Genomic DNA, 23423 nt, shown 5'->3' with positions numbered 1-23423 from the left:
CTCCTAGCAGTCATCCTTATACGTCCGTTCTGGTTCGCGCCCCCAATTCCTTTTCATCTTCGCGTTGAATCGCGTCGCACCGCCGACTGGCTATCCGCTATCATCTGTCCTGGTGAAGTCGTGACGAGCTCGTTCAAAACAGAAATCAAAAGGGACTCGGGAACTCAAACAGAATGGCACCTCGGTATGCCGTGTCCGACTCGGACGACGATTCCAACTCGAGTCAATTAGCGGCACCTTCAAAGCCCTCCGATGGAGCTCTCGAAAAAGCCCTACGCGACGCGGTCGCGAAGATCTACCAGTCAGGGAAAATGGAGGAATTGACTGTCAAGCGAGTGCGAATGGCGGCAGAGAGAGCACTTGGATCAGAGGAAGGGTTCTTCAAGGGGGATAGCGCGTGGAAAGCGAAGAGTGATCAGATTATCAAGGACGAAGTGGTATGTCATTGGTATCCTGCCTGACTGTCCCAGAGGACCAATGCTCATGCAAGCGACTTAAACTCTATAGGAGGTGCAAGACAGGCTCGCACAAGAACCGGCACAGGAGGAAGAAGAAGCCGAAGAAGATATTACCTTGTCTCCCCAAAAGACCTCGAAACCTACCAAACGCGCAAAACCTACAAGTGCCCCTACGTCAAGGAAACGCAGAAAGACAGAAACGCCAGAACCCAAGGTCTCAGACGACGAGGAAACCGGTGCGCTCAGCGACAGCGAGGACGATGTCAAGAACATTACCGGAAGACAGTCAAAAACTGAATCAGAACGGGCCGACTCGGCTGATGCAGCCGAGGAAGCCGCCGATATTGACAAGGTCGATTCGGAGAGTGAAATGTCGGTTGTCCTAGATGAGGAACCCAAACCCAGCCGCAAACGAGGGAAAAGCTCAGAGAGCACGTCGGCGAAAGGGAAAAAGAAAGCCCCCGCCAAATCAAAGGACGCTAATCTTGATCCCAACGAAGCCGAAATCAAGCGGTTGCAAGGATGGCTGGTCAAATGTGGTATTCGCAAGGTGTGGTCTCGGGAGCTGGCTCCGTATGATACACCAAAAGCGAAGATCAAGCATCTCAAGGACATGTTGAAGGATGCGGGAATGGACGGGCGCTACTCACTAGAAAAGGCTAAACAGATCAAAGAGAAACGAGAGTTTGAAGCCGACCTCGCCATGATCAAAGAGGGTGAAAAGCATTGGGGCCGGGGAAGTGTGGAAGAGGAAAGTGACAGCTCTCGACCTCGACGGAGACTCAATCGGGGCCGACAGACTCTGGCTTTTCTTGAAAGCGATGGGGAAGAGACCGATTGATGGATCTGGGTGAAGTAATGATAATGATGTCTAGCTATAGAATTTCGGCATGCCCCTACTAATGAAAGGTAGGGAATTATGTACTGTGCTGGTCATGTGCACTGAATTGGGCGAGAAATGTATACGTGTGGCTAATCAGAAAGGATATATATACCCTTATGGACAAACAATTATGACGGACTTGATAAGACCATGAGTGGAAGACAGTCATGGTAGTGATGGTCATCCCAGACTCTATTCGTTTGCCCTGACTCTTCTGTGGCACATGTATGCTGAATCCCCCGAGATTCAGTGTTTGCCTTGAATATCTGTTCTATCGACATTTATTTCGCTTTCTCGTCCAGAAAGCAAATATGCATGTTCAATACAGCTACCTACTTCAATCCGCAGGAGGAAAGGGTGCCTTAGTCGTATGAACATGTATGTTGATTTTCATGTTCGGTCAAGCACGATGCCTCCTATCGATAATTGACAGGTTGGATAACATACTAATCACTATTTCTATAGGCAGCAGATATACAACTAAAACCTCACTCTGAAAACCAGAGCCTGGCTGTCGAGGTTGTAGCCAGATTCATCGGCGTACTTGAACCGGCCAAAATTCATGCGTCCTGTACGAGCAATAGTCAGCATATTTGTGCTGGAGGAGGCGAAACGCTGCCTAAAACCTACCATCCTGTGTGATAAAATCATTATCACTGAAGCTGAAGAGGAAATATTCCCTTGCCTTCTTGGAATGATTATCCTTGTGTCCGTGCGGGTCAACCGGCACAAGAGCCAGACTCTCCCACTTCTCGTTCAGAAGACCAGCGTCCTGCGCACCGCCGTTGTGAAGGCCGAATTTGGCTAGTTCCGAATTCACATTGAAGTCGAGGAAGGGGCAGTACTCCGCCGGGGTGATGCCCGAGTCCAAGACACCCTTTGAGCTGGCGATGGATCCGTCCGCGGCGTCATACGTACCCTTCAAATCAGTCGTAGACTCGGAAATGGAGACGACGTCCGCATGCCGGTAGACGGAGAGGGGCTCGGACTGCCCGTGTCCAAAACCGGAGTCGCGCGAGAGGACAAGAAAGTCGCCGGTGGGAAGCTGGTGGATCTCAGACTGTGAGGCCACTTTTGCCGCGTCCGATGGATCTTTTTCCGTGTAATCATTGTACTTGGGTAGGAGTACGGCATACTCGTGCTTGTACTTCGGTGTGCCCGAGGAAATGTCATATTCCAGCAGCCGCGCGGGTTGGCGGTTCTTCTTCTTTGGGCCGCCTTCCTGGTTCAGCGCCGACTGGATCATAGTGTACAGCGTCTTGCCGTCCGGGGAAATAGAAAGGGCCTCGAAGCCCTGGTTATTGTTGCGGCCTGTCTTGGGATCCTCTGGGACGGGCATTTGGTTGGGGGCATAGAGGGGTGGACTGGCGGCGCTGAAGCTGACCGTGCCGTTGCGACGGGGGAGATAGGCCTGCGGCGGTTGCAGGGCTAGCACCATCTTGCCGTGCTTGTTGAACTTATACACGTAGGGACCGTACTCGTCAGAGATCCAGAAGAAGCCCTCCTTGTCAAGTACAAGACCCTCGGCGTCGATTGTGATCCTCTTTCCTCCCTGGCCTGCGCCGCCGAAGCCATCACCGATATATGTGGCTGCAGGGAGAGGCGGAAAGCCGCGGTACGAGGCAGAGCCCGTGGCGTCTGCATCAAGGCCTGTAGTGGGCTCGCCATCAGGACCGGTCAGAAGAATGGTGTCGAGGTACTTCAGCTGCAGATTCGGCTTCGATGGATTCTCAGCAGATGCACCTGGTGCCAGCTTGAAAGAGATGGCCAGCTTGTGGATACGCGACTGGAAATTGAGCGTTCCGTTGGTGTTCCTGTAACCGAAGCATATCAGGTCAATTCAAGGCTTCCATGGCCCATGCTATATGCGTAACTTACCAGCCACGATCAGGCAAGCAGTAGATGATGCCAGAGTACGAGTCACGGCCTGTCTTGCGCCAGGAGTCTTGATCGATAGCAATAGCGCTGCCAATGCCTCCTAACGTATCACCGTACTTATCAACCGCATTGGACGGAATGAATCCGTATCCCGCAAGCCCAGTATACTCGTAGCTTGTGCCGCCACAGGTTGTCTGATTCACGACACTGCACGAGTTGTGCCTAGTAAGAGCGCCAGCTGTGGCGGCGGCTGTCAATGGCAGCGCACTCACCAATGGGTTCAATCTCATGATGCTGGCTGCGAATTAGAATTATCTCTTGACATTCCTCGACTAGGGAGGAGAAAGCAGTCAATTTTATACTCTTCATGGTTGACCTTGGTACGCGAGGAGCGTCCCAATCAGAGCAAACGCTGCGGAAGGTGCCTTGCATTATGTATCACCGTCGAATGAACGACGATAATCCTGATGGAATCGCTTAGCGGTATCTATCTAGACACCCGTTCCTCGTGGTGTTAGCAGGGAAATTACTCGCAGGAAGATCGAGGTTCTGGCAGCTTGCGTTGAACGTGGTGAAGATCGTCGATCCCATTCGCTCTCTGATACGGAGTATAAAAGCCCGATCATCTTGGCTGCAGGAAACCCGGCCCCCACCCGGCATTAGCTAGATAATATTCTACTCCTTTAAGGAACTGAGTAGATATCAGGGTAAAATTCGTGAACGGATGTCTGGACTGGATCCCCCTGCGTCTAGATGCTCCTTAACATCCTTGGTATAATAATCCAGATGCGATATATTACTTTCGAGGGGTCCATTCGATTGCTGTGACGAAGGGCGTCTCCTCATAGCTGCTCCAGTTTTGGATTTCTTTCTGCTAGCACTTGTGCAACACAACGCATAAGCGTCACTGGACACTAGGAGGTAGCTCAATGTTTGTATATTGAACAGATGCGTGAACTATGCAGCCGTTGGTGTGTTGAGAGGCGTAGGTAGAGCCGTTCGATTGCTATCTTCTGCAGCTCATGCTTGTATCAGTTGATGGAAGCTCATTTCCACCATTGAACATGTTCAAAGCAGGACTATCATTGAAAACGACAAATGACATCAAGTTCAGCATTACTACATTGAATGTTCTTGTCTGTTATGTCCGGAATCATAATCCGAAGCTTCATCTCGAAGCACCTATTGTACACCAGTTGCCGGGTTCTACGCGTTCCAGGTAGTTGGCACCTTGGGATAGTTCTTCGCATCCAGTCCTAGGTCTTCATAAACAGTTTCGTCACCTGTGTGCGGGTTAGCAACTTAGCGAAGCAGAGCATTGGAGGATTGGAGGATTGACCTTTCAGGGATTCGATTCTCTCCTCGTTCTCGTGCTCCAGCTTTTCCAACTCCTCGCCTGGCTGCTCTTCATGCGCCTCCTTCTTACCAGGCTCTGCTGTGGCTGCCTTTCCAAGCTCGTCGGTCGCCTCCCCGATCATGAGGAACTGCGCATTGGGGTAGTCGATGAACTCAGGCTCCAAGGGAACCCATCTATAGTCTCCGAACTTCTGGCGGACACTGCGATAAAGCACTTAGTTTACATACCATCATAGCACGATCATCGACTCACCTTTCAGGATACTCAGGGTCTTTGGGAAGCTGTGCGTTGGAGGGGCCAGGATATTTGGGGTTCTTCGATTGGACAATGAAACTGCCTTGGCTATGAAGGCCAAAGTCGTCTTGAATGGAGCCCAGTTCTTGCGGAATAGTCAGAATGTAGGCTAGGTGAGAGGCACGCTTTCCAGAGGTTATGGCGTAGACCCCTTCCGCATAGGGTCGCGCTTCTTGAACGGCACGTTCTCCTCGAGTCGATGTTTCATATTTCTCACCCACCATAAAGCTATCGTGGAGATCTTTCATAGATATTCCGGCCTTCTCCACGAATCCCATGTCTCTTTCTTTACCCGAAGTAGGAAATTTCTTCTTTGGCAGAAGCATCAAGCGACAGCGTGCGTCAGCTGCAACCGTGCCTTGGTTGGCGTCCAGCACTGCACCCAGGGGAGTGGGACGTAGAACAAAGAAACTTCGGGCAACATCCTTCACACTGTGTGGATCCTCAACATTAACTCGAGGCCGGAAGAAGAAGTATATGATTCCCTTTTCGAGAATGTTGGAAGGTACAATGTTTTCTCGTTCTTGCGACTTCCTGACTCCGGCCTCAACCCCTTCTTTTGCCGGCGCTTCAGCAGGCTTTTCTTCTGGTTCTGCAGGTAGTTACTGTTAGCGTTGGCCAAGTATCTCCGCAGATTTTATTACCTTTGGCGGCTTTCTCTTCATCACGAGGTTCTAGGGCAGCCTCTTCGTTTGCACCTTCTTTGGGCTCTTGTTCTGGCTTCTCTGCTCGCTCTTCAGGCTGTTCACTGAGCCCTGGTCGCTGTTAGCGTGACACGACGTAAGAAATTCCATCAATGTGGCCATACGTCTTGTGGCTTTTTCCTGTTCCTCTTTCTCGTCCTTTTCACCAGGTCCAGGGACTGCTTCTTCCTTCACCTGCTCTTTCTCTTCTGGCCGGTCCTTCTCTTCGTGCTTTTGCTGCTCCTGCTCCTTCTCTTCTTTCTCATGATCTGGCTCGCGATCAACTTTCTTTCCCCTCTTTGGTTCCGGTCCCTTTTCGGTGGTCTCCTTGCGCTTTGCACCGGCGGTCTTCTTTGGCTTGATATCGCTGGTGCTAGTGATGGCCTCCTTCGCTTTCTGAGCGGCCTGGCGAGACGATGTTCTAGTGGCCATTGTGAGAGAATTGTGTTTGCTCGCGAAGGAGAATTGGGCCAATTGCGCGGATCCGAGATGTCTCGATTAATGCGACAGATTTGCGAGCGATTAAAGCGTACGACAAGCAGAGCAAAGGTGAGAAGCGACTACGACATCAGTCGCCCCAGTCGGAGTGACTGACCGCAATGAGAACTGCCTGACGTCATAGAATGTTCCTGCAATTAGAACGGCGTATCGTCACGTGATTCATGGACGACTGAGTGACCAGCACCACACCACACCGATTCAGAGCACATTAGAATAGTATGCTATTTATGAGTAAATCAATCTATGTCCATTTCATCACTAACGTTAGGTTTAGTGCTCGGGCTTGCCCCGCTTGCATCCGTGGACTGAGGACTCAGACTAAGGCTTGCAGGCGAATCGGTTTCAGTCGAGCTGCGCGGTGAGAGAGGAGTTCTTTGGCCTTCTTTGGGGCGCCTGCTTCGTCGTCGTAATCTCTTTGGACTCGCACTAGGTCCTTCGTACTGGATATCGGGAGCTGCCTTATAGACCTGTCGTCGACCAGGCGCGGAATTGCCTGCGCCGACGGTGGGTGTTTTCCTCTTCCTTCCTCTCTTGTGGCTCGGACGGCACCGCAAGTCAGGATGATCTGAGTCGCAGTGCAGATCTTGCATTGAATCCACCAATTCCCCTTGCCACGATTCGGCATCATTTGGAGCGGGCGAAATGGCTAGTCTAGGGACGTGACTGGGAGCTTCGTCCTCTGGTTCCTCGATAGCATACGGTTTCACCACCTCAATATCGCCGTCATATCCCGAATCGCGAGAAGAGATATCCTCGACATACACATCTTCCGAAGCTGCAGAGTTACTTGGTTTGGTAGTGGTAGTCGAGCGTGCATGGCTGAATTCTTCATGATTCTCCGGACTTCTTTGTTCGTCGGCGGGCATTTTGAGCTAAGCCGACCCTAGGATGAGAATGTCGGGGATAGAGAGTGTCCTTCTCATGGCCCAGCATAAAGACATTGATATTGATCTTCAGGCCACAATCCATAGAATTCCAGGCAGAAATGAGCGGTATACGGGTTAATTAGAACCCTTGGAGGATGATCGTGACATAATTGAGGTCCTGAGATAGCCGGGAGCTTAGATCAGTTATTGATACGTAGTAGCTCAGTAGCCAACTTGAATTGCGGAGCGAAACTCCACTCAAGGTATCAGATTTCCACTTTCACTCCTGGCGCTGATTGGCTAGCAGCGGGGCAGCCGTCTCGCATTTACATCTTATGACCGACATACTTTGAATGCCTTGAAAATTAGGCCCAAGTATGCCATTCTCTACAGTCATCGATTAGTAGGGAATAATAGCTATGCAGGAATAGCCGTTTATTACCCCTAAGCTGAATCATACGTTTATATCCAGCCTAGTAAAGTGGTAAGGTGCATTCAAAGGGTCACTTTGTTTTGGAGAGACAAGATCGGCATGCTTAGGCCATGATGATGCCTGAGGCTGTTCCGAATTTCGAGAAACAAGCAGATTTAACGAGAGTTGTATAGAATGACTCATCAAATTAACTGCTAACTGCGAGTGACATATACTACTCAAAGTAAATAACGCCTATTGTCCATTGCGAAGTATGTCAAAAACTTGACGCACCAGTCATTGATAAGCACGAAGAACCCAAGGCACGGCTTCGAAGTAGAATTGGGCTGAAGGACACTGAACAACGGCGATTGCTCTCCGGGAAATGCTTCGCATCGCATGAGTAACCATGCGCCGTAGCACCGTAGAGGAAAACAAATTTAATCTTTCACAATGTTGATTGCGCGTAGTATGTCTTCGAGTGACCATCCAGGGCCACCGGGCACAATCTCAGCCCACACTTCTTCTGGAATCGACTCCTCAGGACTTAGCAAGCTCCAGTTCGGGCTTGGTTCCGGCTTGATCCATTTGAAGTCCTCAACTTGGCTCCAGCGGTCTTCGTTATCCGGGCGATCATGGTCCAGAGCCTGTGAACATGAGTATATGTATTGACATGGTCTTTAGCAGAGAGATCACTTACATATGCTCTGGGGATTCTGCCAAACCGGACGTTGGTGCAATCTTCAATGATTGGATTGCTGGAGCTGCTCAGGTACACGTCCACGCCAGTACAGTTGTGCATGCGGAATTGGCGACACGACACCACAATCACACTATTTTTAACACCGGTTATATGCGCTGGCCCGTCAATTTGGCCACAGATCAATAAGCTCTCGTTGACATCCTTGACAGTGAGACTGGCATACGGCTTGCCGTTTGCAGTCGGTATGGACATATCAACGACGCAATGGTTCAAAGATGTGATAGATGCAGGTACAGCCGCTGTCGAGCCTGATGCAGGAAGCATAATATGGAGACCATAATGATCGTTTACGGAGACAGAGGACACAGCTGTGGCCGCGAAAGCCTTACCCTTATTGGAGTCTCCTTTGGATTTCGATTCAGTTTCACTAATACCAGAGGAAAAGGCGGGAACCGACGTCGGTGCGATTTCTGGCCGATGTGACTGAAGGAAATCTGGTTCGTACAAAGGTGTAGATGGGTAATTCGGCGTTTGCCCAGCGGAGGAATCGACCGAAGATGCTCCTGGGGAGCGGTAGCCGGGTAGACCCCCGTGGCCTTGGGCAACTAGTTCGGCCGCATCTGATAGCGAGACAGCCGATGCATTCTTCTTTGTCTTGAAGGTAAATTTGGGGCGAGGCTCAAACGCAGAGCGTGTCTCGGCAAGCTTGTCCTGAAGCGCTTTGATGGCCTGACAAGACAACACTATCAACCAGGTACACACCAAGGCTATGACGGTCATTGACTTACCTCTGCATACACACGTTGATCATAGGTGGGGATATAGCTTGCTGCATCCTTAACCTCATTAGACAATCTTGCAATTCCAGCCAGGCAATGATCGGTTGCATCCGTCCGTTCACCTCCTATGAGGGACGTGTCTGCCAGACGGTCCATCTCTTCTTGAAGAGCTACAGGGCGGTACTTCGATGTCAGATTACTCTGCTAACAGACACAAAACGGCAATACCACGGAGACATACCGGTAATCTCATGTTGGAAGTAACGGAAGAATCGTTCCTTCAGCGGGATCTCGGATTTGAGTACGGTCTGGTTCTCGGCCTGCGATGGCCGCCGTGATGGATCGAACGCGAAGGCAGGCTGCGACATTGTTGATAGAGTGAAGAAGACAATCGAGAGCAAGAGTGATGTGGCGAGGTATCATGTGTCGTCGGCTTCTCGGGAATCTAAAGGTCGTGTGCGAGTGCCGGGGATGTAGTGATGACGTCGACGCCGAGATGCCAACGTAAAGTCAGTTTACATGCAAACGACTCGGCAACTTAATAAATGCTCCAGGTAGGATTTGGCGGCCGTTAAGAATGCAATGGACAGGACACGAGTTTGCAATACTATCCGAATATATGCCTTAGGAACAAGGACAAGCCAAGTATTAGTCCAAAGGCCCAGTTACACCAATGAAGTGGGAGGGGCAATTGAGTGTCGCATGCTCTGATCTAGAGAGGTATGGTCTGATGCTAAGCTGATAACTCGGTGGCCAGACTTGCAGGTAATCCCTTTAACTTGTTCACTCACCTAGAATGACAAGTCAAAATTTGAGCTCTAGACTCTCCGACATTAAGTGTTCAGTGCTCTGTCGTCCAGAAGCAACCCTCCACAGCTAAGGTAGCTCATCATATGCTAGTGGTGACGTCGATCACCACTCAGCAATCTTCGGAATTCGGAGAATTTCGCGCTGCGGGAAAGGTCCTCCCCTTATAGCCATTTGTGGTATAGTCTAGGTCTGTTCCGCGTGTCACCACCCGACTTTCCTCTTTGAGCGACTGTCAACATCTCCTTCTCTATACATACAGCAGAGTTCCTTGACGGCTCTATCACTAACTAATTGCAAGGGCATTGATCTGATACTGTTGGGGGGGCAACTTCTGCGACATTTTTGGCGCATCAATATATGTTCCTATAAAGCTATGGGCTAATTCAGACTACCACCACTTTGCGTTGACTGCACCGCCCAACTTACACACTGTTATATCCCTGGCAGTTCCGCCATGTCAGGTCTTCGAATAGGTGCCATTGCATCCATCTCCACTGCTGACTGATTTGAAAGCGATGAGTTCTGTCTTCGCTGTGCTGGAAAATTCCCAGCTGGGACCCGTTCCACAACTAGACGGTCAAAGTCCGGGCGCAGGTCAAAATCGTTAATTACCTCGGCACCCTCAATGTACCTGATTGCTCTGAGTGATAATTTACCATCCTTGGCCCAAAAGGCAAGGATTTCATTTTCCTGTGGGAAGGACAGTGTCAGATTCCCAGGTTTGAAAGCAGCGATGCTTATCTTGCTGGACGCTTTCTTTAGTTGATATGGAGTGAGGACAGTATTGGCCTTGCACTCGCACATATAGATCTCACCGGCACCATTTGCCATGGCGAACCGTGTTCCTGAAGGCGATTGTGCTGCATGAACGATCCTGACGCTGAGCGGATCGCTGACGATGTTCGGGTCAGCAAGAGAGACTAGCATCGGAGACTCTCTTCCCAAAAATGCTGTCATTATGACGGCAAAATGGAAGCTGTCGTAGAAAACACACGTGAGGTCTCCATCATTGGCCACCCACTTTAGAAATTAGCACCAGACCAGCGACTTCGCCCAAGTGATATCACTTTACCGATGGAAGTTTGAACGACCTTGACTTGTCAGGCGTGATTATCCATTGTCCCGCATTCCAGCCCCACACATCAACATAAGCACAATGGTCGCCCAGGTGCGTTGCTACAACAAGATGCTTCCCATCGACGGAAAATTGAATCTTTCGCTCGATAACTGCCTTTCGTCTGGTTTGATTGTTGGCGTATTGTCCATCCTTTGAAGGAGTTGCTGCTCCGAATGGCGGCTCTTCTCCAAGCAACGGGTATCGATCAAAGTGCTCGCCCAAGGGAACTCTCCGTATAGCTCCTGCACCGATCTCATACACTCGGACCTCTTCCCTGATAGTGAAGGCGACAAACCTGTCGTTACGTGACATGGCCATACATATAGAGGGTATGGACTGATTCTGGAGTCCAGACTCAATCGTCAGGTACGCATCGGCAACGCTACCAGTGCTGTCGAATATTAGCAGCTCGAGGTGCTAGAAACATGTTAGCAAACCGAAAAAAGAGTCAACATAATCAACAGGCAGAATTGAGACATAGATACCTCCCCAACAGCGGCGATCACAGCGCAACGTCTGTCTCCCGCTGCAGCATATTGAACCCCAGACACGTCGTATCTGTGACCCTTGCTCCTCTGCCCTTCCATGCTTGAAAGCTCAAACCGCATGACCCAGCTGGTACCCGCTCCCCATAGGAGCAGAGTTCGTCCTGTCGCGGAAAAGCAGGACCGTGGCTGTCGCGGTAACTTCTGCTTGGTGGAGGCTTTCCTGAATAGTGACGCCCCGCTTGGGAATGGTATCTTCACGCTTTTGAGCTCCCTAGAAAGACTCCGGGTGCCCTGTCTTTCGCGCAATTGATCAGAAGAGGCATGAGATGAAAGCGGACTAATCAGCTCCGTTACAGACGTATTCGAATGCTTTGTCATTAGATCAGAGAAGCCGAGGGTGCGTGTTATGGGCGAAACAGGACTTCTGGGAATCTCATTAGGGTCTAAGCTGGTAGTGTGACTGATCGAGCTTGACTGCGATGTCGTATCTCTAGAAGCAGAATCTGCTATAGAATACCGTCTATTGCGGTTTGACTCGGATACATCTTGCAACCCAGTTTGTCCTAGCGGTTTGATCATGCGAGCGTGCTGAATTCGGATATCTCCAGGGCATAGCGGACAAGAAATGTTCAGCGTGAGAAACTCTGGGTTCTCCTGCAAATGCTGGTGAAAAAGTTAATTGGGAAGGAAATGGTAAACTCATTTAGCGAGTCCACATTCGCATAGCCTGGTGTAAATGGCGTCTGAGGAACGTGAAATATCATACCTCATAGAGTGTGTCGCGGCTGGTCAACTGCTCTTCGAGGAGGGCTTTGGGAACCATGTGAACTGCAGGACAGTCAACAGCGTACAGAACGCTGGCCCGCTTGTCCCGGCTCTGAGGCTGAGCCGCAGGATCCGGCAACGAAGCGTTCTGAAGCCACTGTGTCAAATGACGCTGGTAATCCTGGGAGATCGACTCCAGCTCCCCATTGCAGTCCCACATCTGAACTCGCCGATTGATGAGCCATCTCACAAGAAGCCCCAGCGAGTCTTCCAGAACGCCTCTAATGCGTCGAAGGCGCGTCCAGCTGTCTCTGATGCGCCGGGTTTGTAGCGGCGGTTGTCCCTCAGCATTATGGCTCAATATGAGAGTTGCGAGGACCTGAAGAGGTGGCGCCGAAAACTCATCGTCGAATGCTGCCATTACAGTCCTCACTAGCTTTTTACGCGTCTCTTGAGCTTGTGCAAATGCATCTTCCACCTTGCTTGCCGCGGCATTGGAATATCCTTGTTCTTGTGAGATACGGCGACGATCAACATGACACTGGATAAGCGCAAACTCGGCGGCGCTTATGATATCGAACAGAGTACAAAACGAGGTTAGATAGTCCGTCTTGTTTGCGACAATACCCGTCAACAGATCTGTCATAAGGGTTTCGGGGGCTATTGAAAAGGGATACTGTCGTCAAATCAGCCTAGTATCACCAGCAATGAGAATGGCGAGACTAACAAGTCCTGACGCGAAAGATGGAAGAGATGTATTATTGGAGATCAGCAGAGCGCTCTGCTTCTTTGCCAGCTCTGGAGAACCAATCTGATCTATCGCCCGTGGTAATAAATCCATGATCAGATAGCTTTCTGCACTTGATAGATCGGGATGGTGCCATGCTGCCCTCATCGCCCGCTCCAGGTTGAATCTCAGATCGGGTGGAATGGCGTCACCACGCAACAGGAGCAGTCGGACCCCGCCAAGCAGAACTTGCGCAATGAAATGACGATGCAGAACAAAGTCGGGAGGCGCCGGGGTATTAGACGGGAATAAGTCTGACTTGACCCGGATCAAGTACATAAGGGTTGAGAAAACCGCTTCCGAAGGCAAGAGGTACGGCAAAAAGTAAGGATGGCAATCGTTCACATTCGTCAAGCCTTGCAGATAAGCTCGCTGTAAGTCGAAAATGGCCTTGATCCAAAGCACAGGTCGTATAAGCGGTTCGATTCGAGAGACATCATCTTGCATCTGGAATACAGCCAGCTCTGCCGCATGTTCGCCGATGATCTCCCGTAGAATGTTGCCTACATCACGACGACCGAGTTGTTCCCACACAGCTGCCACGAGCGGATGTGACATGGAGAAGGCGGGGTTGACAGTCCTGCGGGACTTGAATGCAAGAGGAATTTATCGCATCAAAAGCGCCTTCATCAACACTTTTTCTCACTTAGGATAAGTATAATAACCCTATTATTGATAGAGAGCTCCGATGAAATTTATCGAGTAGATGGAGATGGAGAAAATGCCCATTGCCAGCATCTTGACAGGCGATGACAGCAAACAGAGGCCAATGTCATCCTGTGCAAGGCCTGGAGGGGCGTTTGCTGAAGCGTTTTGTTTCCCGCTGATGCGAGGTTGCGTTGGTGTCTTACACTGCCGATATTGCCTGGCCAGTCAGAATCCCTGCTGTTTGCGCTCGGGAATCTTCTGCATCGCGAATCACAACCAACCAGAAGTATTCGCTTCAATTGCCGGATGATCATCGGCGCCCTCTCCGAATGTGTGGTTAATCTCAAGGTCGCTCAGTTTGACATGGCACAAATTGCAGGGAAGGACGAAGGTATCCGCCGTCTGCAGAGATGCAGATAAGAAACTGACAGATAAAGGAATTCCTGAACTGAATTGAAGGACTTTCCTGAAAATGGGGCACGCTTGTAGAGTTCATACTCTTCAGCACAACGAGGTGAAGTCGCTCAGCAAATGAGGGGTTGAGAAAGGCTTGATGTTGTCGAAGACGTCTAAGAATGCGCCACGAAGTCTTACAGGACCACCTAGGTATCGATCAATCGGCTTGGGAACCCAGATTGCACTACTGCAAGTATTCTCATCCTGCCGAAAATATATATACCCTATCCTTCGAAGCCCCGCATATCACGAGTATTACAGTAGACGTCCGTTTCAACGATTTGAAGAGCTGTGCCATACTTTAACACCTACTCAATAGGGTCTACCATCACTATTCCGTAACAGATCCAACCCTCTTCACTTGATTCCTTCTATGAGTTACACTCATCGAATACAGCCGAGGTCGCGCTGCACCATCATTCACCGTTCTATATCAAGGTTACGCATTTGGTAGGATCATCCAGACGGAAAATATGCTTACCTTCTGCTTGAGACAAAGACCTGCATTCCTCTCGGCCTGGATTTAACCTGAATTCTCCGTAGTCTCCGACCAATTAAGTGATTCCTGCTTCTGACAATGTCAGTGTTTTTCAGCTGATATAAGTAAGGAGTTATTAAGCTGTTTTGTCAAAGACTATTGCTATGGCATATTTTCAGCCTCGTGCCTCTACATAAACTTTGCTGTCAGGTGTAGGGAGATAAGAAGGAAGAAGATCTTTTGTGTTCACTGCTGATGGCCCAATAATCAAATACAAACTTCCTGTCACTTCTCCATTTCTCCAAGGAGATAATTAAATGTCCTGGAGGCTGGTGTTCTCAGATACCTTGAATCAGGTATCTACATAGTTGCTGGTGGTGCCTTTTGATAGGCGGGCGATCATCTGCCAAATTGAGCCTTGCGGGATAAACAGGTCCACTTGGTCATAAAACAAGAAAAGCATAATCCACTTAAACCACGGCTCAGTCATTCTTTTGATGGACTATGACTGGCTAGAACTTGGTTATCCCTTGCTTCCCCAATTGCCCAATTTGGTCAACCATAGAAAGCTCCATAGGGATGAGAATGAGAAGCTTGTGCCGCTACCCGGCATCGATACACTGCCCTGAACTTAACAGACTCGAGTGTCAGCCCTCAAAACGCCCGAGCTCTGACGATGGCGTTCTCAGCTCCAGGCTAAGTAAGTCCTTCAAGCTTTCTACTCTCATGTCTGGTTATCTGGACAGGGAACTCATTGCACCCCACTAACCAGGCTAACGCAGGGTCTTCTCCAGGAAGGCGCAGACTGACAACCGCACTTCTGCAGTCATTCTGCTCGTGCAAATACTGGCCAAGTAGTCACATTCCCTGCCTTGGTGACGTGATGGCTGGACTTTGGCATGCGCCTTTTCCCTTGGGACCCCTGAAATACGCGATTGGCCGTCGGTAACCCACCAAGTCGTACAGTACAAGTATGTACTGTGTAGTTTGCGCCTCGCGTGTACATGTACCGAGCGCCACGGTTCCAGGACGACCCTTCTATTGGTATTTTGCAGCCATTGTTTATCTGCTAATCCGCAGGAGACGCGGATACTGACTTCCCCACATCTTATAAGTGACAGATAAAACAAGGGTTCGCCGTCTGCCTATTGCCGTGATCTTATCGCTATATTGCCGTCTAGATGCGCGATTCCGTATCGTCTAGCTCACATGGCTCCATTCGCGTTCCTGATAGGGATACTATCCCTCTGTATTTACTGCATTGATCTTGGTGCAGCTGCAGAGTCCGGGTATGCGGTCGTTGAGCAGCTCAGAAATGTTCCCGACGGCTGGATAAAGCGCGATGCAGCGCCGGCGTCTGAATCGGTCAGATTTCGGCTGGCTATGATCCAGGAAAGAGCCGCTGAATTCGAGCGAAGGGTCATTGACATGTCAACGCCCGGTCACTCGAGCTATGGACAACATATGAAGCGTGACGATATCAGGGAATTCCTGCGTCCTTCCGAGGAGGTCTCAGACAGAGTCCTTTCCTGGCTGAGATCAGAGAATGTTCCTGCTGGCTCGATTGAAAGTCATGGCAACTGGGTCACTTTCACTGTCCCGGTATCACAGGCGGAACGTATGTTAAGAACGCGCTTCTACGCCTTCCAGCACGTGGAGACAAGTACGACGCAAGTCAGAACGCTTGCGTATTCCGTTCCCGATGACGTCCACCGTTATATTCAGATGATCCAACCAACGACCCGCTTTGGACAACCTGTCCGGCATGAACGGCAACCACTTTTCCAGGGAACTGTTGCTAGCCTGGAAGAGCTGGCGGCGAATTGCTCCGCAACCATAACGCCGAACTGCCTTCGTGAATTGTACGGGATTTATGATACCAGAGCCGAACCCGACCCCCGCAACAGATTGGGAGTTTCCGGATTCCTAGATCAGTACGCACGCTATGACGACTTTGAAAATTTCATGAGGTCGTATGCACCCAATAGGACAGACGTCAACTTCACCGTGGTCTCGATAAATGACGGTCTCAATCTGCAGGACTCGTCCCTGAGCAGTATCGAAGCCAGCCTAGACGTCCAATATGCCTACTCTTTGGCGTATAAAGCGCTTGGAACCTACTATACAACGGGAGGCCGAGGACCGGTTGTGCCTGAGGATGGTCAGGATACGAACGTGTCGACCAATGAGCCTTACTTGGATCAACTTCATTACCTTCTTGATCTTTCAGATGAAAAACTTCCCGCCGTTCTTTCAACCTCGTATGGCGAAGATGAGCAAAGCGTCCCTGAATCATACTCAAACGCAACTTGCAATCTGTTCGCACAGCTTGGCGCACGCGGCGTGTCGATCATCTTCAGCAGCGGTGACTCAGGCGTTGGTTCAACATGCATAACAAACGATGGAACCAACAGAACCCGATTCTTGCCTGTCTTCCCAGCGTCCTGTCCATTTGTTACTGCTGTTGGCGGTACCTACGATGTCCAACCCGAGAAAGCAATCAGCTTCTCTAGCGGAGGCTTCTCGGATCGCTTCCCACGTCCCTCGTATCAGGATTCAAGCGTTCAAGGCTACCTAGAGCAACTTGGAAGCAGATGGAACGGGTTATACAACCCGAGCGGGAGAGGTTTCCCTGACGTCGCCGCTCAGGCCACTAACTTTGTCGTCATTGATCACGGGCAAACGTTGAGAGTAGGCGGCACAAGGTCCGTTGTTAAAATGAGTCTCGCTCTTAGAAACTTCGCGCTAACCGTCGTTGTAGTGCATCTGCGCCTGTATTTGCAGCCATCGTCTCGCGATTAAATGCTGCTCGACTTGAGGATGGTCTGCCAAAACTGGGGTTCTTAAATCCATGGCTCTATTCCCTCAACCAGACAGGATTCACAGACATTGTTGATGGTGGCTCATCGGGATGCTATATTGGCACCAGCAACGAGCAACTGGTTCCCAATGCAAGCTGGAACGCAACGCCAGGATGGGATCCTGTTACCGGGCTTGGGACGCCCTTTTATAATACTCTGGTGAAACTAGCCACGAGCGTTTCAAGTATCACATGAGATTAACAAGGAGAAATATAAGGCAGTTTCTAATAAGTTAGTATACTATTCCCCTACACCCAAGAGCCCTTGTAAGCATCTTAAGGACCTCCCTGCCTAGCCATCCAGGCTGTCTAGGGCTCCCAGATAATATCTGCAGTAAGCAGATATAAAATCACAATGGTATGAAAAGGATAACTGGTATTGCGGACTGGCAGTCGTGGTTTACCGTAGGCTTCTAGTTGAACGAAGATCAACTGTCCAGAAAGATACGACAGATCACGTGACCGTGTTGACCGCCCGCCAAGACAATACTGTCGCTGGAGAAGCTCTTGAGAGCTGACAGCACCATCAACCAACCTCCGTCTACACCCTCCAACTGCTTCTGTCTGTAGTCTTTCTTATCTTTCCACCAGTCTTTGAACAACCTCGAAAGAATATCCTCACCTGTTGACACAGAGAATATCAAGAAGACGTCGCTATCATGGCACACAGCGCCGACCTCCGGTCCCTCGTTTCAGAGCTCCATAATGCTCTCAACCGCAAGCAGCTCGATGCTGCCAACAACCTCCTCAGCCAAGCAAAGCGAACCCTCCTCCTTCAAAATGCGCTGATACCCACGCCTTCCACACCATCTGACCTCATCCCGCTCGCTCGTGAAGTTCTGGAACTAGGAGCCCTGGCCTCCATTCGACAGACCGACGCACAAGGCTTCACGAGATATTACCAGCAGCTGCAGCCCTTTTATGACCTTGAGAGGGATAGCGCGGGCTCAGCAAAGGTGGATACTAAGTCTAGCCAGCGCAGCAAGATTACAGGTCTGTATCTGATGCTTTTGCTGAGCATGGGTGATAGCACTAGTTTCCACACCGTGTTGGAAGGCCTGGTTGAGGAGGCGAGTCTACAAGGCAAGCGCGTGGAGGATGATCTGTACATCAAATACCCTGTTGATCTGGAGCGGAGCTTGATGGAGGGAAGTTACGACAAGGTGTGGAGGGAGACTAACTCGGAGAGAGTGCCTTCGGAGGACTTTGCTCTGTTTTCCAACGTGAGTCTAACCTTTTTCCGTAGTAATTTGTGCTCTTGGTCTGCTGTTGAGCACCCCCTAATGATTTTGTGATCAAATAGGTCCTTGTTGGAACTATCCGAAGTGAAATCGCGGACTGCTCCGAGAAAGCGTATCCCTCGCTTCCCATTTCCAACGCCAAGAACCTTTTGTTCCTTGACTCCGAGGGAGCTGTTATTGAGTTCGCTCAGCAGCGAGGGTGGGTTCTCCGTGACGGCCGGATATACTTCCCAGTCGAGCCCGAGGCCGCGGCCCGGTCTGAGAAGGATATCCTAGTGGCAAGCAGCACGGTCATCGAGAACACGATAGGCTACGCTCGCGAGTTGGAGACGATTGTCTAGTGGATCACCACATCTATGCGACGACTTCCATTTGCCTTTTTTGAGACTTTTCCGGGTTCGGGATGGGGTTGTATTAGTATACCTCTCGCTTTGCATGATGAATTATGTTCGAGCGTTATCTTATCATGACAAATAAATTCCATAATTTTACCCCTCTGACTGAATTGGAGGTTGTTCCGTCTGTAGATCTACTCTCCATATACAGACTCTCCGGTCGTAGAAACTGCTGGAAACACAAACCAGCTCCGATATATCCTTGCCTTCCAAGTCGTATCCTCCCTCCGCTTTCCACACATCAGACGCATAATTCATGCTCTCATGCTCCGTAAACTGTGCCAGGACATCGATACTCCACCCGGGCTCCGAGTCACCTGCCCTCTGCGGCTTCCACGTCACCGCCACCACCCTTGTCCCAGCATGCATACAGCTAGCTAGGATTAGAAACCTCCACCCTTCGCTCTCCGTTGCCGAGGCAGGCCTTTGCTCCGTCTTCAACAGCTGCAGTCGCCAGACACCGCCCCCAAGGCACTCTTCAGCGAGCACCTGGCCCCTACGCGTGGCGTGGTAGACACGCAGATACTCATCATAGCTACCGGTAAGCAGCAAGGGCGCGCCTTCACGAAGAGGAAGAGGCAGAGGAAGGATACTCGTTACTCCGGCCGTATGGTGCCGGGCACGGTCGTCGTAGTCGAGGACGAGGGGTGCTAACGGCTCTTCGCCTTCTACCGCTGCTTGCACACTGAATTGGCGTGTATGCAGCGAGCCGAAGTCATCCCCTGTGAAGAGGTGGGGAATACCGCGTTCCTCAGGTGACGAAAGGTCTCGAAGTGACGCCAGAGCCACGAACCATACTTCGATGGGCTGGGTGGCTTCGAATGTCCCCTGTTCGATAACGTTGGATTGCTCTGTTAGCGCTGCCTCTGTCTTGTCGGCGGAGACGGTGCCGTAGACGCTCGTCCGGCCGTCGGAGAAGGTGACGGCGAACCCGTCTTGCTCGGGCTGTGGAAACCAGTTCTGAGGAGCCCAGGCTAGGAATAGAGCTGGGGTTGAAGGATCCTCGTGGACGGGTAAGGTCCATAGATGGCTGATGGTGGGTTCGGGGTCGGTTGAGACTTTGAAAAGGGCCACGGATGCGGCGCTTGTGGCAATGGCGAGGATGCTTGGATCTCTCGGATGGAAGTGAAGATCAAAGACGGCATATGGCAGTGCTAGTCTCTGGATGAGAGAGCTGAGCGTTGTATAGACTATCGGTCAGCCTCGAACTTGGGAGGAAGATAGTACATATCTCACAGTTCATTGTTCAGCGGACTGAGGTTCCATAACTGGAGGCTTCCAGTCTTCGTCTGCTGCACGTTTCCATCGCTGTCTTTATTCTCGGATAGCAGATAGGTGCCTATAATGAAGTTGTTTGGTGCTGCAGGGCAAAATTGAAGACAGCTTGGTGGTTGGTCGAGGAAGATGGTCGCTGCAGACGCGGGTTGCTGAGGAATTGATGCCATCCTCTTGAGTTATTATATGGTTCACTTTACCTCAATTTTTCTCCTTCAACACACCTATACAGTTTTTCCCTGCTTTTCCCGCAGATATGGTGTTTGCAGATCGATAATGAGGGCAAAGTGTGGGCGGTGAAAATATAAGAATCTTGATAGCATACTGCCTTGGTTGTCTCTACCTCTCTAAACAACTTTGGATTTGGTCCCCAGTCTTGCTAATGAGGAAATTATACAGCTTCGGCCATCACGGATACGAGACGATCACTTATCGCTGTCGATGATATCCATATTTTTTTGGTTGATTTACCCCGCACTGAAGCCATCCTCTGTCTATTATTAATCCAGAGGGCCATCTGCCTTGGGCATCCGCGGGTATATATGTCATCGTAATCATAATGTACAGAGTAGTCTCAGATGAAGCATAACTACCTTCCCTACATCAACAACTATCACCATGTCTGTCCCATTCAGCCAGTTTCCTTCAACCGCAACCATCGTCCCAACTCCTTTTCAAGTAGCCTTTCCCGATGAGCAGATAGCCGAGCTGAAGACCCTGGTGAAGCTCGCTAAGATAGCTCCACCTACACTCGAGAACCAGCAACAGGACCGTCGATATGGTGTCACATCCGACTGGCTGACGACCATGCGAGAGAAATGGCTGAACGACTACGACTGGAGAGTCACCGAGGCCCGGACCAATAGCTTCCCTCAGTTCACAACCAAGATCGAGGACATATCGCTGCACTTTGCAGCTTTGTTCTCGGAAAAGAAAGACGCAGTTCCTGTGATACTCCTTCATGGATGGCCTGGTAATGCTCGATTGCCCTCGGTTACTGCATCGGTGCTTATAGGAATACTATAGGTAGCTTTCTGGAGTTTCTCCCGATGCTTCAACTGTTCAAGGAGGAATACACTCCGACCACATTGCCTTACCACTTGATTGTGCCTTCGCTTCCCGGCTATGGGTTCTCATCCGGCCCACCCTTGGACAAGGAGTATAAGAGCCATGACGTGGCACGAGTGATGGACCAGTTAATGAAAGGACTCGGTTTCGGAGGCGGCTATATCGCCCAGGGCGGAGATATCGGAAGCCGCATCTCGAGGGTGCTGGCAGTGGATTTCGAAAGCTGTAAAGGTCGGTGCAAAGTCCATGCCTTCAATTGTAATGCATACTGACGATGCTGCAGCGGCTCATCGTGAGTGTATCTCTTCTGTGCCTGTCTGAGATTGTGCCAACAAGAAACAGTGAACTTCTGTACTATCCCACGCCCAGAAGGCTGTTCAGATGACAGCTTATCTGCTTCTGAGAAACGCGGAGTCGAGAGGCTGAACGCTTTCCTAACGACTGGGATAGCATATGCAATCGAACAAGGCACAAAACCAAGCACCATAGGTCTTGTCCTGTCTACCAACCCCATGGCTCTGCTGGCGTGGTAAGCATGACGATACTCAAAATCGCAAAGCACCTCATTAAATCGCATGACTAGGGTTGGAGAGAAATTCCTCGATTGGGTGGACGAACCTCTTCCTTTAGAGACCATCCTAGATTTTGTCTCTCTGTACTGGTTTACCGAGACATATCCGCGGGCCATCTACTTTTACCGCGAGGTCTGGGTCCCGATTTCATGAAGTTGCAGGGATGCTGATAAAGAGGTCAAACAGGACTATCCTCATAGAAAGTTCACCTCTGAACTGAGTACACGGTGGTTCATACAGAAACCATTTGGATATTCCTATTTTCCCATGGAACTTTATCCGGCTCCTAGATCCTGGGTGGCCACAACAGGAAATTTGATTTTCTTCAAGGATCACCAGAAGGTATGAACCTAGGTTTCCATTCAAATCCATACACGCTGACTTTCTCATTGAGGGTGGTCATTTTGCGGCGCTTGAGCGACCCCAAGGCCTGAAAGCGGACTTGACGGGTTTCATTGAGCAAATTTGGCCAAGCATTGCGGCGGCGAAGTGATAGCCAGAGCTCATTCTTGTTGAGAACAGAAACAAGCCTCAAACAATTTGCTTCAATTGACGTTAATGAGCAAGCGGCAGCATACTGTCACCTGTTTCCAATATATATCAATGAACACACAACATCCTGTGAGCTGACCAGGTAGGCAGACATAGTAGATAGGGACATCCACTGCTTCCAACATGGTGCCGCTTAGCCTCGTATGCTCTGGCTGAGAGCGACAGAAGAATGCAGACAAAGGCAGGTGGCCAACTCCACCAAGTCATCTTGTCTTTCGAGAGCATAATATGAATGCTTGATTATCGGATAAATCTTTTGACATTTTGATGGCCACTCTTGTGAATGCCAACTTCGCGTCTGACCTCGATGTCGTGATCTTGCCTGCCTATTGAGTCCTCTGGTACGGGCAGGGAGTTGAATGTGCCATTCGATACCACGGTGCCACTCTTAGATTGACGAAGTGATAGCAGTAAAGCGTCATTGCGTTCATCATCTTCCGGATTTCGAGCCACTCATCCGTTGTGCTACTAAGCTGAAGACGGCGACTGAGGAGATAAAGAGGACGAGGTTGTAAAACTGCAATTATCTTCAGCATGGAATCTTGCACTAAATACGGTAGATGAGAGCATACAGCCGTCCTTGAGTACTCGTTCTCTTCAGCCTCTGTTCTTGCCTCGACGAACAAGCGTCGCAGATTAGGGAGGTTCGCCTGGTAATGAAAATGAATAACTGACATCCATCATGACAAGCCGGGACCTACCATGACATCAAATCTCAACTCAAAAAATGTGCTGGTTATAACGGCGTCAATAATCAGAGAGTCCTGGTAGAGTTAGGGACCTGAAGTGGACCGGACGGAGTGGGATGTGGCTCCGGTTTGGGGAAATCATGAGCCGCGTTTTGTGGACAACTTTTGGGCCCGTGACAATTGACCTAGACCAGACCAGACCATTTGCTTTCCTTAACCCCATCAGCACCCTTTGAGGGAGACGGATTGCTCCCTACTTTCCGCCCTTTTCCATTTTCTCTATCAACCTGAGGCCAATTTGGGTATCGGGATCCCGGTCTCGTTTTAAGTGTTGCACCGTCACGTCCCCTCGAGTCGAACTGGTCCCTGAAGCTTCGCCGCCGAATTCCCCGCAGTGGTCCGCAACGA

At 50.3% G+C, this 23423-nt stretch overlaps 10 protein-coding genes across 10 annotated transcripts; 4 read left to right on the top strand and 6 right to left on the bottom strand.

Moving 5' to 3' along the window:
• Window positions 1-173: 173 nt before the first annotated feature.
• On the top strand, window positions 174-1299 carry NFIA_068260 (putative transcriptional regulator; the record flags this gene model as incomplete). Its single annotated transcript, XM_001263553.1, has 2 exons — window positions 174-437; window positions 508-1299. 2 exons carry the CDS (start codon window positions 174-176, stop codon window positions 1297-1299), a joined length of 1056 nt encoding a protein of 351 aa, XP_001263554.1.
• A 522-nt stretch (window positions 1300-1821) lies between these two features.
• NFIA_068250 (esterase-like/phytase family protein) lies at window positions 1822-3509 on the bottom strand (the record flags this gene model as incomplete). The annotated part of the gene is made up of 3 exons (XM_001263552.1): window positions 1822-1910; window positions 1972-3155; window positions 3220-3509. The coding sequence occupies 3 exons, from the start codon at window positions 3507-3509 to the stop codon at window positions 1822-1824; spliced, it is 1563 nt and encodes a 520-aa protein (XP_001263553.1).
• Window positions 3510-4425: 916 nt separating this feature from the next.
• Window positions 4426-5985, bottom strand: NFIA_068240 (uncharacterized protein; the record flags this gene model as incomplete). The annotated part of the gene is made up of 5 exons (XM_001263551.1): window positions 4426-4502; window positions 4559-4776; window positions 4829-5462; window positions 5515-5625; window positions 5679-5985. The coding sequence occupies 5 exons, from the start codon at window positions 5983-5985 to the stop codon at window positions 4426-4428; spliced, it is 1347 nt and encodes a 448-aa protein (XP_001263552.1).
• Window positions 5986-6290: 305 nt separating this feature from the next.
• On the bottom strand, window positions 6291-6920 carry NFIA_068230 (uncharacterized protein; the record flags this gene model as incomplete). The annotated part of the gene is made up of 1 exon (XM_001263550.1): window positions 6291-6920. One exon carries the CDS (start codon window positions 6918-6920, stop codon window positions 6291-6293), a length of 630 nt encoding a protein of 209 aa, XP_001263551.1.
• Window positions 6921-7772: 852 nt separating this feature from the next.
• NFIA_068220 (putative tubulin-specific chaperone c) lies at window positions 7773-9182 on the bottom strand (the record flags this gene model as incomplete). Its single annotated transcript, XM_001263549.1, has 4 exons — window positions 7773-7979; window positions 8033-8764; window positions 8824-8984; window positions 9056-9182. The coding sequence occupies 4 exons, from the start codon at window positions 9180-9182 to the stop codon at window positions 7773-7775; spliced, it is 1227 nt and encodes a 408-aa protein (XP_001263550.1).
• Window positions 9183-10056: 874 nt separating this feature from the next.
• Window positions 10057-13339, bottom strand: NFIA_068210 (uncharacterized protein; the record flags this gene model as incomplete). The annotated part of the gene is made up of 5 exons (XM_001263548.1): window positions 10057-10644; window positions 10697-11158; window positions 11227-11892; window positions 11996-12670; window positions 12722-13339. The coding sequence occupies 5 exons, from the start codon at window positions 13337-13339 to the stop codon at window positions 10057-10059; spliced, it is 3009 nt and encodes a 1002-aa protein (XP_001263549.1).
• A 2233-nt stretch (window positions 13340-15572) lies between these two features.
• NFIA_068200 (S53 family peptidase) lies at window positions 15573-17419 on the top strand (the record flags this gene model as incomplete). The annotated part of the gene is made up of 3 exons (XM_001263547.1): window positions 15573-15981; window positions 16039-17068; window positions 17125-17419. The coding sequence occupies 3 exons, from the start codon at window positions 15573-15575 to the stop codon at window positions 17417-17419; spliced, it is 1734 nt and encodes a 577-aa protein (XP_001263548.1).
• Window positions 17420-17882: 463 nt separating this feature from the next.
• On the top strand, window positions 17883-18805 carry rpnL (proteasome regulatory particle lid subunit rpnL; the record flags this gene model as incomplete). Its single annotated transcript, XM_001263546.1, has 2 exons — window positions 17883-18446; window positions 18527-18805. 2 exons carry the CDS (start codon window positions 17883-17885, stop codon window positions 18803-18805), a joined length of 843 nt encoding a protein of 280 aa, XP_001263547.1.
• A 147-nt stretch (window positions 18806-18952) lies between these two features.
• Window positions 18953-20304, bottom strand: NFIA_068180 (uncharacterized protein; the record flags this gene model as incomplete). The annotated part of the gene is made up of 2 exons (XM_001263545.1): window positions 18953-20033; window positions 20096-20304. 2 exons carry the CDS (start codon window positions 20302-20304, stop codon window positions 18953-18955), a joined length of 1290 nt encoding a protein of 429 aa, XP_001263546.1.
• Window positions 20305-20752: 448 nt separating this feature from the next.
• Window positions 20753-22267, top strand: NFIA_068170 (epoxide hydrolase family protein; the record flags this gene model as incomplete). The annotated part of the gene is made up of 6 exons (XM_001263544.1): window positions 20753-21107; window positions 21161-21460; window positions 21545-21731; window positions 21786-21906; window positions 21961-22116; window positions 22169-22267. 6 exons carry the CDS (start codon window positions 20753-20755, stop codon window positions 22265-22267), a joined length of 1218 nt encoding a protein of 405 aa, XP_001263545.1.
• Window positions 22268-23423: the final 1156 nt, after the last annotated feature.

Source organism: Aspergillus fischeri, genomic scaffold, assembly GCF_000149645.3.
Source record: "Aspergillus fischeri NRRL 181 1099437636252 genomic scaffold, whole genome shotgun sequence".
Classification (NCBI taxonomy): Eukaryota; Fungi; Ascomycota; class Eurotiomycetes; order Eurotiales; family Aspergillaceae; genus Aspergillus; species Aspergillus fischeri.
This window is presented reverse-complemented; position numbering and strand designations above follow the sequence as displayed.